The 18,922-nt window shown below is 51.4% G+C and overlaps 1 protein-coding gene across 3 annotated transcripts in view; it reads left to right on the forward strand.

Moving 5' to 3' along the window:
* TNKS2 (tankyrase 2) overlaps window positions 1-18,922 on the forward strand; it is a 146,039-nt gene that overhangs the window by 18,247 nt on the left and 108,870 nt on the right. For all 3 annotated transcript variants that reach the window (XM_075348759.1, XM_075348762.1, XM_075348761.1), the window contains exons 2-6: window positions 2,403-2,627; window positions 2,894-2,989; window positions 3,633-3,669; window positions 5,319-5,394; window positions 5,952-6,046. In XM_075348759.1, the coding sequence (XP_075204874.1) occupies window positions 2,403-2,627; window positions 2,894-2,989; window positions 3,633-3,669; window positions 5,319-5,394; window positions 5,952-6,046 (529 nt within the window). The remainder of the gene's footprint in view (window positions 1-2,402; window positions 2,628-2,893; window positions 2,990-3,632; window positions 3,670-5,318; window positions 5,395-5,951; window positions 6,047-18,922) is intronic.

An 18,922-nucleotide genomic window follows, 5' to 3' on the forward strand; every position in this document is an offset into this window, starting at 1 on the left:
AATAAAAACTGTTGTAGCTTATTATTTACAGCTATACCATATATTTTTCTGTTACCGAAGACCTTGTTGTGTGAGGTCTTGCTTGCAAGATATGCAATAGTTTTCATTGTACCCAATGTGACTTTAACACTAGAACTACTGGACTCGTGACACCTATATAGAAGTACATGGTGCAAAGTAGTCAAAATGACTACCTCAGTAGTTCTAGTGTTAAGGCCTTTTTCAGATATCTGTTTTTTCCACACACAAAGAAAAACAGATTTTTCTTTCTTTTTTTCTTTCTTTTTTTTTTTTTTCTTTTTCTCTTTTTTTTTTTCTTATCAGTGTGGCTTAGTGTCGTCAGTTTTTAATCATACGTTGAGAAAAGCGTTTCTGCACCCTTGCCTTTTTAGCAGTCCATGAAAATTGGCGGATTGCACTCAGATGTCATTTGAAAGCAGTTTATTTTTTTTCCCCGTTATCCCATTGACTTGTATTCCTGATTTTGATCCGACCCTCAGATCAAAATTGGAGATACCTCTGCGATTTTCATGGACATGTGTATGGTACCATAGATGAGTGATATCCGTGATAACCATAAATGGTTCTTGGATGGGATAAACTGGCGTGTGAATTGGGCCTATCTGGGGATAGTTCTCATCCTGGCCGTGTATGTTTGACTCCAGCTTTTGCCGCAGAGTGACAGGTGTGCAATACACATCCAGCACCCGCTTACACCGGGGCAGACATGGTGTCTGCTGCACCTTCTCCACACCATACATTTTCTGTGTTTGTCATTAACCACATAGTGTCAATGACTTAAATGCACTGTATATTGTGTGAATGTGTTAAAGCACCAGTCCGCTTTTTTTTTAATTCGAAGTCTCCCGCCCTGTCTTATTCTTACCCTTCAGCATCTTTATCTGTTTCCAGCGTCGTTTCGATTTGTCTCCAAAAGTTTCTGACCTGCCTGCTGCTACTATGTTTCCTGGAGTACTCCAGAGGTCATTCTTCAATACAAGTCTATGAAAGCTTTGTTCTGGCTCTCATAGACACTTGTGACGTAACTTCTGACTTCCGGCCAGTCAGACATTATGGGGACAAGATGGCGCTGATTGACCGGAGTGGCACCAAATAACGTGAAAAGACCGGGGCAGGGGGCTTAAATTAAAAGTGCCATACCAGTGTTGAAAAACGCTGGCGTGGTTCTTTAATAGACCACAGATTGGCTCTTTTATTATCCTCTTTGGGTGCCCTCACTGTGTAGACGCATTGCAAGCTATGTTGAGAGAAGCTGATATCACCGGGTACAAATGTAAAGCGCTGGCTGGAGTGGCGTATAGTGCGTCATCGCTTAATCACTTCACTCTCTGGCAAATCAATCTGGGTTTGGTAGTTACCAATGTGATGCAAGTGCCAATGTATAGTTTGATGGGGAGGAATAATGGCCTGGAGCAGATTAATAGTTGGCATGGGTCGATGATCCCTCGTTACTGGAAAACGCAGTGTTACTGTATACAGTGATAGGTTTGGCCGCGCTCACATCAGCGGTATTTTGCTGCAGAACCGGATTTGACATAATGCTTTTCAGTTCCATTCATTTACAGCCCTGGCTGCCGGCAGTGTTTTCTCTGGCTGGTCTCCCCGAGATCAGTGATTGTTTTGTCTTGCTGGTCTACTAGGCATTGCTCCCAGCTAGCCAGAATCCTACTCCACACTGATGAGGGGCAATACCCCGAAACAGTTGTCTGTGCATGGATCCCTGGCCTTAGTATTTCCCTTGTCATATCTTTAAACTCGTCAAAGAGTTGGATATTGACTAAAAGCACACTTAATATGGTGGTTATGGTGGTCTCCTAAAAAGAGCCACTCCTTGGCTAGGTCCTTCCTGGAGGGATATCTGGCTATTTTCCGTGTCGAGACTCCTAATAGAGGCTCCACGGACCTTTTTTGATTAGCATTCATTTACAGTGAACTCGTGGCAAGATGCGGTGACATGCGGTTGCATGCGGCATACACAAGAGCACGTCACCGCATCTTGCCGCGATTCCATTGTATGGAACTGATGTGGTTTTGCGGCCAAATACCGCTGATGAGAGCGCTGCCTAAGAGAGGTTTGTGGCATTTTTTTGGTAGGGGTTCACCATTCTGTATTGGGGCATAGTGGATTTGTAAACGTTGGATATAAGCGGAGCGCTGGTCCTGAGGGTCAGAGGTTTGTCCTGTGTCTACATGAGATTGGTTCTGCACAGCGGAGGCTCCTTGTGAGGCCTTCTGTTTTCATGTCTGTACAACATAGGCGAACAATGTATTTGTAACGTTCCAGAACTTTCCTGTTAATCATCCTGCAACCGCATTTCATAATTAAAACACAGGCAAATATTGAGTGTTTTTTTTATTTCTTTTTCTCTTTTGTCTCCAAGGATTTGGCCGTAAGGACGTTGTGGAGTATTTACTGCAGAGTGGTGCCAATGTCCATGCTCGTGATGACGGCGGTCTTATTCCTCTACACAATGCCTGCTCCTTTGGTCACGCTGAAGTTGTCAATCTCCTACTGAGACATGGCGCTGATCCAAATGCCCGTGACAATTGGAATTATACCCCTCTCCATGAGGCCGCCATTAAAGGCAAAATAGACGTCTGCATAGGTATGCCAATCTGAGAAATGGCAAATACCCGCCACAGATTTTACCATAACTACCTAATGGGTATTTTGATTTTCCTTTTATACTATAACATCTATATTTTACACTGTATTTGAGTTAGACTAGTTTTGTATTGTTATAAAACCTGGGCAGAATGTACATAGTTTGGGATAGCAGATGTTGTAATAATCCACAAATATATGTAGGATTCTATAATTTAGTATAATCCCGGCCAGCTCATTATACAGATTTTCTTTTCATTTTCATAGTGCTGCTTCAGCATGGAGCAGATCCATTGATCCGAAATACAGACAACCGGACAGCTTTGGACTTGTCGGATCCATCGGCAAAAGCCGTGCTGACAGGTAGTGGTCTCAAGGGTTGTGAGGGTCTTCATTTTGCAGTGTGTGTCTGCAGATCTTCAGTCTTGCAAGTCAGGTTATTTGTAATCTGTTTAGAGCACTTAAGGCAACCTGCCAGCTGCTTCTCCACCCCTAAAGTGCCACCACCTTGGCCGGCAGCTTCTCACCCAACTTCCCCATACAGCGGAGCAACTGCTTATGCGTTCTCTGAGAGTGCCGCTGCCAGAGCAAAGGAATCTGCACTCCGAAAATGGACATCATGGATCCTGATCTCCCCCTGTCATCAGCTGCTTTCCCAATACATGTTAAACTGTCAGCTGGATCTGATATCTGCAAGTCATGAGAAATCTACTCTAGAAGTCCTATGTAAATTGGCCTGGTGGCTTCTTCCAGGCACAGTGACGCCCCCTGTGCACTCACTACTCGATTCGCATATGGCTTTTATGCTAGATTCCTCTTTGCTGACACATCCGATCTCTTCAGATTTATGTTTAATGGGTGACAAGCGCCATACCACGATTTCCATATGTGGAAGGTCACGGGTTACCTTTTATGTTGGACTGTCCTATAATTTATTGATTATAACATTTTTCATATCTTTGTATGTTGGCTAATTTTTTTTTTTTTTTTGTTTTATTTTTCTTAGGGGAATACAAGAAGGATGAGCTGTTGGAAAGTGCTAGGTGTGTATGATCCACTCAGTATGAATAACACATATATATAGAGAGAGAGAGAGAGAGAGAGAGAGAGAGATATAATATATTACACACACCTATGAAAATATAATAGAAAGGGTTCCTCTCTGGACTATAGGGCTGAGCCACCAGGTAGCCGCTCTATATGAATGGCTGCCTGCAGGCACCACTACAAGCTCCGTTCTGGACAAACTCCAAGAAAAAGATACAAGTCTGGGCCCAACCGCCGGTCTAATGAACCGTATCATAAAGATTTGCAAATCTGTCATTAGAGCCACCATAATGCTTGAATAAGAGCTGTAACACAGGTACAAACAAACATGCCGTCTTAAAGGGGTGGTCCAAATGCTGGACAAATTTCATTCTAAGGGTGCGTGCCCACAACCAGTATTTGCAGCGGTTTGGACGCAGCATACGTCGGTATACGTCCAAACCACTGCGTTGTACAGTACAAGCATAGTGGACAGGATTTCTATAAATCCCGTGCCCACTGTGCTTGTTTTTCTGCAGCAAACACTGACCTGCGGAGCGGCTTTCCAGACCGCAGCATGTCAATTGTTTGCTGCAGAATTGCCTGCGTCCTCCGTAGGGCAAACACAAGTGAAAGACCGCAGCGCACAGAACCCTGATTGTGGGTACTGATAGCTGCGGTCTCCTGCGGAGGAGACGCGTGGCCCCGCAGGTCAGGACTCGCTGCGTTCTGAACACATAGAGTCCTGATCGTGGGCACATATCCCTAAGTGTCTATTTATTGCCCCAATCTAAACTAATTCTAATGAGTGTATTAAAAATTCCCTCTTTTTCCGTGACTACTATTGATTCCCCCCCTTATTCTTGTTTGACGCTTCACGTGAGAATCCCATCACATGCTAGGATACTCAAATCCTCATCAGAGCAGGGGTCAGGGGCTGTGTTCACTGTTACAACCTCTGCTTTCTTCCTAAAATGAAATGTCATCAGTGACTCTTGTATCGGGGGCTGCTCTGTCCATTCTCTGTCCATCCTTGCTCCCTGTGCATTTTGCGTTATGCACAGTGACAGCGTCCGCTCTGTTGCTGGCTCAGATCAGAACAGTTGACAACACAGATCAGCGTGCACTGTCAGTGTGCTCAGAGTACCCAGCGGTGTTCAGAGAACAGTGCTGTCCCCTCAAATTATGTAATTGGGGCTGCGCTGGTGTCTGTGCACTGTTGGGTACTCTGAGCACACTGATAGTGCATGCTGATCTGTGTTATAAGCCCCTGAAACTAGTGTCACTAATGATGCTTTGTTTCAGAGAGGGGGCAGCGGCTCTGACAGCAGCCTTAGCCCCTTGCTCTCATGATGCTTTAAGTATCCCAGCATGCACTGGGATTCTCAAACAAAGCGTCATCATGGAGTAGAGAAACAAAAAATCAATAATACTTAGATGATGTAGTGAGGGAAGGGTAGGAAATATTTAATATATATTAGAAATGAGTTTAGATTGGGATTTAGATTGAAATTTCAGCTCAAATTCTCTTTGCTAATTTATCTTTTTTACTGAGGTCTTTGTAGCTAGTGACACCTTGTGTTCCCTTGTTAAAAGAGTTGTTTGTGACTGTTTTTTCTTTTTTTTTCCATCAACCTTTTTCCTAAATCTTTTGTATTTTTTTTAGAAGTGGAAATGAGGACAAAATGATGGCTCTGCTAACGCCCCTTAATGTTAACTCCCATGCCAGTGATGGAAGAAAGGTAACCACTCATACATTACTGATGTCTCTAGTTATTGTACAGGTATCTGCATCCAAATCGCTGGATGTTTCATGCATGCAATCACTTCAACTTATGTCACGGGTAGACAATTTCCTTTTCAGACTGATCTCACAGCTGCTTTACTTTTTCAGTTCTTGCTGAATCTTTAGTTTTAGCAAAAAAAAAAAAAATTAGCAGAAGCAAATAGGTTCCATCAATGACGAGCAGAAAAACCCATACATGTCAGACACTATGGATTTTACACCAACTGAAAAGGCAGCTGTCTGCATGGGCAGGAGTGACCTCTGTATCTGTAGATTTACCCTAGTCGCACCCATATCTTGGGTTGGAAGTTACAGGAACAAATTACCATAAGTTAGTTTTGATCAAAATTAAGTGTGTGTGTGTGTGTGTCTGTGTGTGTGTGTCTGTGTGTGTGTGTGTGTCTGTGTGTGTGTGTCTGTGAAATATGTCCATGTAATTAAACACATGCACTCAGATTAAGATATCATGAGATATATATAATATATATTTTTTTTTTTATCTTTTATCTACAGTCAACCCCACTTCACTTAGCTGCTGGCTATAATCGTGTCAAAATCGTACAGCTGCTACTTCAACATGGAGCTGATGTACATGCCAAGGATAAAGGGTAGGGGTGCACTCATTTTTAATTGCTCTTATCCAAGAACAATAGTAGGATAGTTATTATCTGTGATTTGTTAGCAGATGTTGCTTCTTTATTACTTTTTTTGATTATAAGACGCACTTTTCCTCCCACAAATTTGGGAGGAAAATGAGGGGTGCGTCTTATAATCCGAATGTTGTTTACTGGGGATGGTGGAAAGGGGTCGCAGGAGTAATGGCGCTGTGCTGGGGCTGTGGGTCGTGACTGCTGTGCTGGGGGTGCGTGCTCTCAGCTCAAGATCTCATTTACGCACGCCCATTGATTTCTCAGCAGCGGATTTAAGGAAAACGGCGCCCAGAGGTGGCGCATGCGCAGATGATCTCTTGAGCTGGGAGCTCCCTCTGCGCACGCACTGACTCCAGGCGCCATTTCTTTGAAACCTGCACCGCCGACAGTTTCTGGAAGTTGCCTGCCTCACTGCGTCCGCAGTGAGCACCTGGGACACTTGCCGCACCGCCCGCGGCATCGCTCTGCTCCACCACCGCCACTGCTACAAAATGGTATTAAAATGGTTATTCTACCAAACTATTACTAATGTCAAATCATTTGAAGACAAGTAATTTTTTGATTGAAATTTTTTATAAGTATTGTCTCTTAAATGAATGTGTGGAGCTGTGGTAGGCACGCCTGCGCGGCTCGTCTTGGTCTGCTGGCTCTTTGGTGTGCACGGTGTCTGATGATGCAGGAATATAATTTGCCGTGCGCTCTGTTTCGGGAGGTGCAGCTGCGCTCTACCCTCTGACCAGGACACATCTCACGTTGGTGCTGCCGGCCTTTCAAAGCTTTTTTTTTTGGCAAAATAGCACAATTTTGTTGTTATCATGGCAATGTTTTGTTTCTTTATCGTTCCTATGGGAGACCCAGACAATGGGTGTATAGCTTCTGCCTCCGGAGGACACACAAAGTACTACACTTAAAAGTGTAGCTCCTCCCTCTGAGCTTATACACCCCCTGGAGAACCAGACCTAGCCAGTTTATCGCTTTGTGTTCAGGAGGCATACATCCACACATGCATTCTCATCTGTTTTGTGATTTTTGGAAAGAGTTTGAAGAAAAGCGGGTCCAAGTCTGGACCCCCGGCATGTCCCTTCTCACCCCACTGTGTCGGCGGTGCTGTTAAGGTTGATTCCAAGGCTGGAGCCTTACATGCCGTGCTCCTTCACCATCCCTCCTGGGCTCTGGCTTGAAGTGGGAGCCAGCACTGTTTTCCATGCTTGGCAGGAAACCGGTCTCCATCCGCAGCCCTTTAGGATCCTGCTGGACCGGAGCACTCATCCCTAGGGACTTGGAACCCTGCGTCTCGGCAAGCGAAGTACCTCAGACGTTTATATTGGGGGGGTCCCTGTACTTTATTGTTGTGGGAGAGTGTGCTGAGTGTATTTTCTGACATTTCCGGCGGGTTCTCTGGCTGTCGCCTGAGAAACGCGCCGATGGTGCCTGCGCGCTGGCCGCAACGCTCAAATTTAGGCCCCGGCTTCGCCGGAGGCCTAGTTTCGTTTTCACTGCCCTCGCGTGTCATTCATGCAGAGGGACAGCGCGGCTCCGCCCAGCGGCCGTTCTGCACAGGGGAGGGACACTCCTCACTGAGTATATGTCTCCTCCCCTGTAGGTCTCTATGGCCCTCCAGATCCCGCTCTCAGAGTAAGTCCCGCCCCCTCTCTTCACTCCGGCGGCCATTTTCTCAGCGTTTTTCCCTGGATCAGCGCTGGTCTGCAGCATCCCTGCTGAGGTGCTTGGGGGTCCGGGCTTCGGTATCTGGAGGGCACACAACACCGCTCCAGCGGTCTGGTAAGCCACAACCTCTGGTTGTGGGCCTCTGTGTATACTCTCTGGGGGTCATTCTCTGGCAGAGTCCCCACTCCCGCAGCATGTCTCACACGAGGAGCAAGGCTCCAAAGCTGTATTCAGTATGCACTGCATGTAAGGTCGTGCTGCCTGAACCGAGCACATATCCACATTGTGATGCCTGCTCTAACCTGACGGTGCCTCAGCCTGGGGTCTCACCCCCAGTGGTCTCTCAGGCTGCTCTTGCTCCTGTGGCTGAACCCCCGGCTTGGGTAGAATCCTTTTCTAGGTCTATCTCCCAGTCTTTTGCCGATTCCATGGAACTTCTGTCCAGGACTTTACTGAACATGCATCAGCCCCCGTCGCAGTGTGCCTCTGCTGCTAAGGCTCTCTCAGGACCGGAGCTCACAGAGGATTCATCATCTGGTCCCAGACCCCGTCCTTCTAAGAAGAGACGCAGGGTTCCCTCTCCCTTTTCCTCCCGTGGCTCTGATTCCAGAGCTGACTCGCAGGATGAGGAAGATGCCTTTACAGGGGGCTTGGAGGCTAACTCCATGTGCCCCATTGATCTGTCCGAAAGTGACTCAGATGTTAGTGATTTGATTGCATCCATTAATTCTGTACTGGATCTCAATCTGCCAGTATCTGAGGAACAACCCTCTCTGGCAGAAAAGCACCAGTTTACCTCGCCTAAGAGGGCAAGGAGTGTGCTCTTTAACCACTCCAGTTTTCAGGCCGCTGTGACCAAGCCTAGGGCCTGTCCTGACAAACGCTTCCCAAAGCGTGGTTCTGATGACCGTTTTCCCTTTCCACCTGAGGTGGTCAAAGAGTGGGCTCATTCCCCAAAGGTAGACCCTCCGGTGTCTAGACTCTCAGCCCAGACCGTTGTATCAGTGGCTGATGGCACCTCTCTTAAGGATTCCACCGACCGCCAAATCTGTATACGAGGCGGCAGGGGCCTCGTTCTCCCCGACTTTTGCAGCAGTGTGGGCTCTCAAAGCCATCTCTGTTTCTCTAGAGGCCAGGGAATCTATGCCCGAAATGGTTTCCTTAACTTCCCAAGCTTCAGCTTTTTCGTCCTATGCCATGTCTGCCATGCTGGAGGCTTCTCACCGCACTGCGGTGGCTTCGGCTAATTCCCTCGCTATCCGCAGGATCTTGTGGCTCCGAGAGTGGAAGGCAGATGCTTCTTCAAAGAAGTACCTTGCGGGACTCCCTTTTGCTGGGTCCCGGCTGTTTGGTGGACAGCTGGATGAAATTATTAAGGAAGCTACTGGCGGGAAGAGTACTTCCATGCCACAAACCAAAACCAGGAAACCTGTCCAGGGCAGGAATCAGTCGAGGTTTCGTTCCTTTCGTTCCTCCAACTGGTCGTCCTCTAAGCCCTCGGCCTCGTCCACTAACTCAGCCAAGGACCAGAAATCCAGCTGGCGCCCAAAAGCGCGTCCACAAAAGACCGCAGGAGGTGCTGCCGCCAAGGCAGCCTCCTCTTGACTATCTGTCCGCGCCAGCAACGTCCTTAGTCGGTGGCAGGCTCTCCCACTTTGGCGACGCGTGGTTTCAACACGTCTCCGATCAGTGGGTGCGGGATATCATCTCCCACGGCTACAGGATAGAATTCTCTTCCAACCCTCCAGACAGATTTTTTTCTGTCAACTCCCCCCTGCTCCAAGGCTGCCGCCTTCTCTCAGGCCGTGGCATCATTGCAGGCCAACGGAGTAATTGTACCGGTTCCCACCCGGGAACGGTTCAGAGGTTTCTACTCAAATCTCTTCCTAGTCCCCAAAAAGGACGGTTCCTTCCGACCCATCCTGGATCTCAAGCTTCTCAACAAGCATGTTCAGGTGCGGCATTTTCGCATGAGTCTCTGCGATCAGTCATTGCTTCAATGACCCAAGGGGATTTCCTGGCATCCATCGACATCAGAGATGCCTATCTGCATGTGCCTATTGCAATTTCACACCAGCGTTGGCTACGTTTTGCAATCAGAGAGGAACATTTCCAATTCGTGGCTCTCCCATTCGGGTTAGCCACGGCCCCTCGGGTATTCACCAAGGTCATGGCAGCAGTGGTTGCGGTTCTGCACCTCCCGGGGTTGGCAGTGATTCCTTACCTGGACGACCTTCTAGTCAAGGCTTCATCCAGCGCAGACTGTCAGCGGAGTGTCTCGCTCACTCTCACCACTCTAGCCCAATTCGGGTGGCTTGTCAATCTGCCCAAATCCACTCTGACTCCGACCCAGAGGCTCACGTACCTAGGGATGCAGTTCGAGACTCTGCCGGCACTTGTGAAGTTGCCCTTAATCAAACAGCAGTCCCTCCAACTGGCGGTGCGCTCTCTGCTGAGGCCCCGCCGTTATTCCATCAGGCACCTGATGCAGGTGCTGGGTCAGATGGTGGCGTCAATGGAGGCTGTTCCCTTCGCCCAGTTCCATCTGCGTTCACTGCAGCTGGACATTCTCCGCTGTTGGGACAAGCGGCCTTCCTCCTTGCACAGGTTAGTGGCTCTGTCGCCACAGACCAGGAGCTCTCTTCAGTGGTGGCTTCGGCCCCTCTCTCTGTCCCAGGGGCGCTCCTTCCTGGCCCCGTCCTGGGTGATCCTCACCACGGATGCCAGTCTATCCGGCTGGGGAGCGGTATGTCTCCACCACCGAGCGCAGGGCACTTGGACTCCGGCCGAGTCAGCACTCTCGATCAATGTGCTGGAAACCAGAGCCGTGCTTCTGGCTCTCCTAGCTTTTCACCACCTATTGGCGGGCAAGCACATTCGAGTCCAGTCAGACAACGCGACAGCGGTTGCCTACATCAATCACCAAGGCGGGACACGCAGCCGCCTGGCAATGTTGGAGGTACAACGCATCCTTCAATGGGCGGAGGACTCAAAGTCCATCGTATCCGCAGTCCACATCCCAGGCGTGGAAAACTGGGAGGCAGATTATCTCAGCCGTCAAACCGTGGACAGTGGCGAGTGGTCCCTGCACCCGGCAGTGTTTCAGTCAATCTGCCGCAAGTGGGGCACTCCGGACGTGGACCTAATGGCATCCCGTCACAACAACAAGGTTCCGATTTACGTGGCTCACTCCCACGATCCTCAGGCATTCGCCGCGGACGCTCTGGTTCAAGACTGGTCCCAGTTTCGTCTGTCCTACGTGTTTCCCCCTCTAGCTCTCTTGCCCAGAGTCCTGCGCAAGATCAGAATGGAGGGCCGTCGAGTCATCCTCATTGCTCCGCACTGGCCCAGGCGAGCTTGGTACCCAGACCTGCTCCATCTGTCCGTAGAGGTGCCGTGGCATCTTCCGGACCGTCCAGACCTTCTCTCACAAGGTCCGTTTTTCCGCCAGAATTCTGCGGCTCTCAGATTGACAGCGTGGCTCTTGAGTCCTGGATCTTGACGGCTTCTGGTATTCCTCCTGAAGTCATCTCCACTATGACTCGGGCCCGTAAGTCTTCCTCTGCCAAGATCTATCACAGGACTTGGAAAATTTTCCTGTCCTGGTGTCGCTCTTCCGGCCATTCTCCTTGGCCTTTTTCCTTGCCGACCCTTCTGTCCTTTCTACAGTCCGGTCTGCAGCTAGGACTGTCCCTCAACTCTCTCAAGGGACAAGTCTCGGCTCTGTCAGTGCTGTTCCAGCGGCGTATCGCCCGGCTGGCTCAGGTCCGCACCTTCATGCAGGGCGCGTCTCACATCATTCCGCCTTACCGGCGGCCCTTGGATCCCTGGGACCTCAATTTGGTCCTCACGGTATTGCAGAAACCCCCCTTTGAGCCTCTTAGGGAGGTTTCTTTGTTTCGTCTTTCACAGAAAGTGGTCTTTCTAGTGGCCATAACTTCCCTCAGGAGAGTCTCTGATTTGGCTGCGCTCTCTTCGGAGTCACCTTTTTTGGTTTTTCATCAAGACAAGGTGGTTCTCCGTCCGACTCCGGACTTTCTTCCTAAGGTGGTCTCTCCTTTCCACCTTAACCAGGACATTACCCTACCTTCCTTTTGTCCGGCTCCTGTTCATCGCTTTGAAAAAGCATTGCATACTCTGGATCTGGTGCGGGCGCTCCGGATCTATGTGTCTCGCACCGCTGTTCTTAGGCGGTGCACCTCTCTTTTTGTGCTAACCACAGGTCGGCGTAAGGGCCTCTCTGCTTCTAAGCCGACCTTAGCCCGTTGGATTAGGTCGACCATTTCGGATGCCTACCAGTGTTCTCAGGTGCCTCCCCCGCCGGGGATAAAGGCACACTCGACCAGAGCTGTCGGTGCCTCTTGGGCTTTCAGGCACCAGGCTAGGGCTCAGCAAGTCTGTCAGGCTGCCACTTGGACTAGCCTGCATACCTTTTCAAAGCACTACCAAGTGCATGCTCATGCTTCGGCAGATGCGAGCTTGGGCAGACGCATCCTTCAGGCGGCTGTCGCCCATTTGTGAAGTTAGGCCCCGCCTACTTCTTAGTTTTTTTCTGTTTATTCCCACCCATGGACTGCTTTGAGACGTCCCATTGTCTGGGTCTCCCATAGGAACGATAAAGAAAGAGAATTTTGTTTACTTACCGTAAATTCTTTTTCTTATAGTTCCGTATTGGGAGACCCAGCACCCTCCCTGTTGCCTGTTGGCAATTTCTTGTTCCGCGTGTTATCACCGGCTGTTGTCGTGGACAGAGTCTCCGGTTGTTCCGGTTCTTGCTCTGTTTTTACTTGTGGGTGGCTATTCTCCTTCAGCTTTTGCACTAAACTGGCTAGATCTGGTTCTCCCGGGGGTGTATAAGCTCAGTGGGAGGGGCTACACTTTTTAGTGTAGTACTTTGTGTGTCCTCCGGAGGCAGAAGCTATACACCCATTGTCTGGGTCTCCCAATACGGAACTATAAGAAAAAGAATTTACGGTAAGTAAACAAAATTCTCTTTTTTCCATTGGACCATGTGAGTTCTTAGTGGCTGCATGTGGGAGGCCCAATGGCTTTTTGAGTGATCAGATGTTTTGCCAACCGTAATAATGGGAAGATCTGCAAAACCATCAAGAATCATCTGTATACAGGATGCCATGGGAAGCAGATCAGTCAAGGCTCAGTCGTTTTTTGCTAAATATGCTTGAAAAATTACTGTCTAGACCAGAAGATTTCTTGGCAGAACTAGTATCACAATCTCCTTTTTTTTTTTTTCCTTTAATTCTCATGGTTAAGATTCCCATATTTAAGTTCAAGTCCCTTTATGCAGTGTTGCTGCGGCCAAAAGTGTCCTATACTTGTGCTATAATCTGTTATCATATATGCTGTCAAGTGCCTGCACGGAGCAATGGCCGGAGCGATCAATATTCTGCCATAATTGTTTACACATTCTGTCACAAACCACCGGGGGGGGTCACTCAGAAATCCCCCGCGCTGGCTACCAGTACGTCACAATCGGGGGGTAACAAGTGGGGGTCACCCCTCCTTTATACCTCCCGACCGACAGACAGAGCACGTGACGCGCTCTCTAGCGCCCCTCTTATAGTCAGGCCAATTATGGAATTGCCCGACCATAAGCAAGGAGGCCGCTATACTACTTATGCCGATTATTGAAGGGTCCCCGGTGAGAGTAAGGTATATATTCCCCCGACCTCCGCGGGCGGAATATATAAAATCTCCCCGAATCTCACTGGCCTCCCCCCAATAATCCTTGGCACAATTCGCTGCCACCAACCGATTTACGGTAACTATTAGCCGAACACACAGACGTGGGATTCAAGATCGAGATAACAGAACAGCCCAAGATTAATTATATAATTTAATCAGCCTAAAGCACACTAGAAACTACAATATATACAATAGGGAATCTACAGAATATACATATGTCAGAGTACAGTTACAATCAAAGCATGGGTTACAAACAGGCATACACAGTTCAATCAGTTACCTTGTGCGTCTGGCCACAGGGGGGCGCTGTAGACCAGGTTTCCAGGAACTCCCTCACAGGTCTTTCCCAACCAGGCCCCCGAGCAGAAGAACCCTGGAAAATGGCCGAAGTAGGGTTATCAACCTGGGCAGATCCAGGTCCCCTCCTACCTTAGTGACCTCACAGGGAAGCACTGCCACTCCCCCTGCATGGATCAGAATTATCCAGCAAAGGGGATATTGGCCATAACTTTGCCTGGGAGCGTCGTAGGCGGACGCCAATGCTCTCATTGTGACAGTTATGAATTTAGCTACAGAACGAGGGGACTCATGACCTGTCTACGAGTTCCCATATGGCTGATATCACGCCTGGGGTATTTCCCAAGCTCCCCCTTCCATAAAAAAGGTGTGCCAGCATCGTCCGCCTGCGCAAACACCATTTTTATGGTTGCCATATTTATCGGAGATATGGCTTGCGAGATATGAACCATTTTTTACTGGAGTCGTTCTGTCTGGCTACTTCCAAGCCTTGCTAATGAGATACAACTCTTGTTACAGGGTGACGGCAGGGAGTCATCCTGTGTCCATTGTCCTCACATCATCTCATCTCCATATCAGAGGAGATGGCTGTTGGAGGTGTAAGTGGGATGTGACACCTCCACAGATGCTGGACATTTGAGAACAAGAAGGGAGGGGGGGCACTGCCAGGGAGTGATGAGAGCAATTATGACTTCTAGTCATAATTCCTCTTCATATCCCAGGATTTACCTCACACCTCCCCCCTTTTGAGGGCGCTAGGGGGCAGCACACTCCGGTGTTCCCCCGTGCGCCCGTCCGCGACCTCTCCTTGTCGGGACAGCCCGTCTGCGTTACCGTGGTCACGGCCCCTTTTGTGGCGAATGGTGAAGTCGTATTGCTGGAGCGCAAGGCTCCATCGCAACAATCGCCCATTCGTCCCAGAGACGGTGTGCAACCAGCTGAGGGGATTGTGGTCCGTCTCCACGATGAAGTGGCGCCCGTATAGATAGGGTTGCAGACGCTGCAGGGCCCACACTATGGCCAGGCACTCCTTCTCCATTGTAGAATAGGCCACTTCCCTTGGTAACAGCTTCCTGCTCAGGTACAAGACTGGGTGCTCTTGGCTCGCAGAGTCCACCTGGCTGAGCACCGCACCGAGGCCGAAGTCACTGGCGTCGGTCTGTACTACAAACGGCCGCGTGAAGTCGGCTGCCTGTAGCACGGGCGGGCTGGACAGGGCGTCCTTTAGGGCCCGGAAGGCTGTCTCGCAGTCCACTGTCCAATCGACTGCAGAGGGCAGCTTCTTCTTGGTGAGGTCCGTCAAGGGCTTTGCCAGGCTACTATAGCATGGAACAAACCTCCTATAGTACCCAGCGGTCCCCAAGAAGGACATCACCTGCTTCTTGGTCCTGGGGGTGGGCCAGGATGCGATGGCCTCCACTTTCTCAGGCTCGGGCTTCAGCGTTCCCCCACCTACCCGGTGACCGAGGTACTGGACCTCGCTCATGGCCAGCTGACACTTTCCCGGCTTGATGGTCAAACCTGCCCGGTGGATCCGCCTGAGCACCTGTGCTAGATGCTCTAGGTGGTCCTCCCAGGTGGGACTGAAGACGGCAATGTCATCCAGGTACGCGGCCGCGTACCCTTCAAGTCCCTTGAGCAGGGTGTTGACCATCCGCTGGAAAGTGGCAGGGGCATTCCTCATCCCGAATGGCATCACCGTGGACTCGTACAGTCCAAATGGGGTAATAAAGGCAGAGCGTTCCCTGGCCTTGCGAGTCAGGGGGATCTGCCAATATCCCCGGCTCAGGTCCATGATGGTCAGGTACTGAGCCCCGGCCAACTGATCGAGCAGGTCATCGATGCGTGGCATTGGGTACGCATCGGCGACCGTGACAGCATTGAGCCCCCTGTAGTCCACGCAGAACCGAGTGGTTCGGTCCTTCTTAGGGACGAGGACTACAGGCGAGGCCCAAGCGCTGTTGGATGCCTGGATCACCCCCAGCTCCAGCATCTCGTCAATCTCCTGGCGCATGTGTTGCTGCACCTCCAGGGAGACCCGATATGCTGAACGCCGGATCGGGGGATGATCCCCAGTGTCCACGTGATGGACAGCCAAGTCAGTCCTTCCGGGCTGGTTGGTAAACAACCCCCGGAAGGGGAGGAGGGTGGCCCACAGCTGGGACCGTTGGTCCTCCAAGAGCTGGTGGCCAACCTCCACATCCTCAATGGATCCGCCTGCCCTAACCTGGGCTAGCATATCCAAGAGGGTTTCCGCTTCTCCCTCCTCGGGCAGGTTGCACACGGGGAGCGCACATGCCTCCCGCTCATGATGTGCCTTCATCATGTTCACATGGAAGGGCTTTCGCCTTCCACGGGCGGGGTCCAGGGTGACCAGGTACGTTACAGGGTTGAGCTGCTGGTACACGAGGTATGGGCCTTCCCAGGCTGCCTGAAGCTTGTCCTGTGGTACGGGGACCAGTACCCACACCTTTTGACCCACTTGGTAGGTCCTCTCACAAGCGTTCTGGTCGTACCAACGCTTCTGATCGGCCTGGGCTTGAGCCATATTGTCGTGTACCAGTTGCGTCAAGGCCTGCATTTTGTCCCGGAAGCGCATGACATACTCGATGACCGACACTCCAGGGGTGGCCAAATCCCCTTCCCAAGCCTCTTTCACCAGAGCCAGGGGGCCCCGCACACGTCGCCCGTACAGGAGCTCAAACGGTGAGAATCCTGTTGAGGCCTGTGGAACCTCCCGGTAAGCAAATAACAGGTGTGGGAGATACCGCTCCCAGTCACGCCCATGGGAGTCGACCAACATCTTAAGCATCTGCTTTAAGGTGCCATTGAACCGCTCGCACAGGCCATTAGTCTGTGGATGGTACGGGCTGGCCACCAGATGTCGCACCTGGACTTGCTTACAGAGGGTCTCCATCAGCTGGGACATGAATTGGGTCCCCCGGTCGGTGAGCATTTCCTGGGGAAAACCCACTCGGGAGAAAATCTCCAGCAATGCGGTGGCCACCTTGTCAGCCCGAATGGACGACAAGGCCACTGCTTCTGGGTACCGGGTGGCATAGTCAACTACCGTCAGTATGAAGCGTTTCCCGGAGCTGCTGGGGATGGCCAGCGGGCCGACCAGATCCACAGCCACCCTCCTGAAAGGCTCATCGATGATTGGCAGAGATACTAGTGGGGCTTTGGGGTGTGGCCCCGCCTTCCCCACTCTCTGACAGGTTTCACACGAACGGCAGTAGGCAGCCACATCGGCCCCCATTTTTGGCCAGTAGAAATGCTGGTTTAACCTGGCCTTGGTCTTAGCGATCCCTAGGTGTCCGGCCATCGGAATCTCATGTGCGATCCGCAACAACTCCGTCCGGAACGGATAGGGTACCACCAACTGTCGGTCCCTGGGCCACGCCTCCGGTGAACCCTGCTGGACCGTGGCCCGGTACAGCCGTCCTTGGTCCCAGACCACTCGCTCCGGGTCCGAGTCCGAGGGAGGCTGTGCCGCCTGCTCCTTTAGAGCTTTCAGGCTGTCGTCAGCTTCTAACGCTGCCTGAAACCCCTGACCAGATGTGGCCAGAATCGACGAGACTGTCACATCTTCGGTCAGTACCCCGGGACCTGTGTCCTGGCCTCCACCTGACTCGGCTGCCACTTGGTCAGAAGGGGAAGAGCTATCGGACCTCCGGGAGGCCCCTTGGCTTCCAGCACTCCCACTGCGGGTGACAGCGGCCACAGCCGCTGCGACCGTGGGTCGTGCCTGCTCCTCCTCCGTTCCTGACCAAGTCGCCGGTTCAGGCAGACCTACCTGGCTTCCTGACACCCCGGTTGTGGGGGAACCATGCACCGAGATCTTACCTGGGAGCACTTCCGCTCCTGGACCGGCCCCAATCTCACCTGCCTGTTCCCCTCCTGCAGCAACAGAACCCCGCTGTGAAATCTCTGGGGACCCCACATTTGCTGTGGTAGCCCCCACCCCACACACTGGTCCTCCCCCTGCAGCACCCTGCTCTCTGTTTATCCCTGCAGAGGGCAACAGATCCCAGCTCACAGGCTGGTTACTTGTAGAGGCATCGTCACACCTTTCTCTGACCCCCTCCCCTCCTGTCACAGCTGCAGCTGCGAGTGTGTCTATGGTGTCTGTGCAAGCAGAAATATCAGAGTTCACTCCCTCCTCCCTTACATCATTCATAGATAACACATTAACATTGTCAGGAGTCATGTCAGTACTGGCTGAAGGTTCAGCCCTTGGTTGGGGCCCAAACTGGGAGGTTATCTGCCCCAAATCTGTCCCAAGTAGCACGTTTGCGGGGATCCGATCAGTTACCCCCACCTCCCTCACCCCTCGCCCTGCGCCCCAGTCCACATAAATGTCAGCAACAGGCAGCGCCGGGTCAATGCCTCCAATCCCGGAGACAGCGAGGGTTTTTCCAGGGATCAAGTCTTGGGGGGACACCATCTCAGGCCGCACCAGAGTCACCTCCGAGGCGCTGTCTCGCAGTCCTATGGTCACAGACCGGCCGACGGTGACAGGTTGGAAGCTGTCCAGGGACCTACCACCACCCCCACCCACACAATACACCTTGGGCGGCCCTTGGGACGGGGACGGAGCCGGGGCCTTGGGACGCTGAGGGCACATGGCCTTGAAGTGTCCAGGTAGGTTGCACTGGTGGCACCGTCTTGGTTCTGCCACGGGCCTGGAGAGGGGAGTTGAGGGGGACACCCCCTGCAGTCTAGGGGCAGGTGGGGCAGTCGTAGAATTCATCTTACCCCCTCTCCAGGTGCTGCTGGTGGCTGCTCTCCTGGCCTCAGGAGCACGATTGTTGGTGTAGTCATCGGCCAGGGCAGCTGTAGCCGTGGACCCCTTTGGCTTCTGGTCTCGGATGAACTGGCGGAGATCCTCAGGGCAGTTCCACAAGAGTTGCTCCGTGATGAACAAGTCCAGGATCTCCGGTCCGGTGGAAAGCTGCAGGCCTTGGGTCCAGTGGTCGGCAGCTCGGGCAAGTGCCCGCCTGTGGTCAGCCCAGGAGTCCTTTGGTCCCTTCTGTAGGCTCCGGAACTTCTTGCGGTAGGACTCCGGGGTGAGGTTGTACTGTTGGATCAGGGCCCGCTTGATGGTGTCGTAGCCCTGATCTGCCTCAGCAGGCAAGTCCCCAAGGATATCCAGGGCCTTACCCC

The sequence above is a fragment of the Anomaloglossus baeobatrachus genome, chromosome 5 (assembly GCF_048569485.1).
Source record: "Anomaloglossus baeobatrachus isolate aAnoBae1 chromosome 5, aAnoBae1.hap1, whole genome shotgun sequence".
NCBI classification, from domain to species: Eukaryota; Metazoa; Chordata; class Amphibia; order Anura; family Aromobatidae; genus Anomaloglossus; species Anomaloglossus baeobatrachus.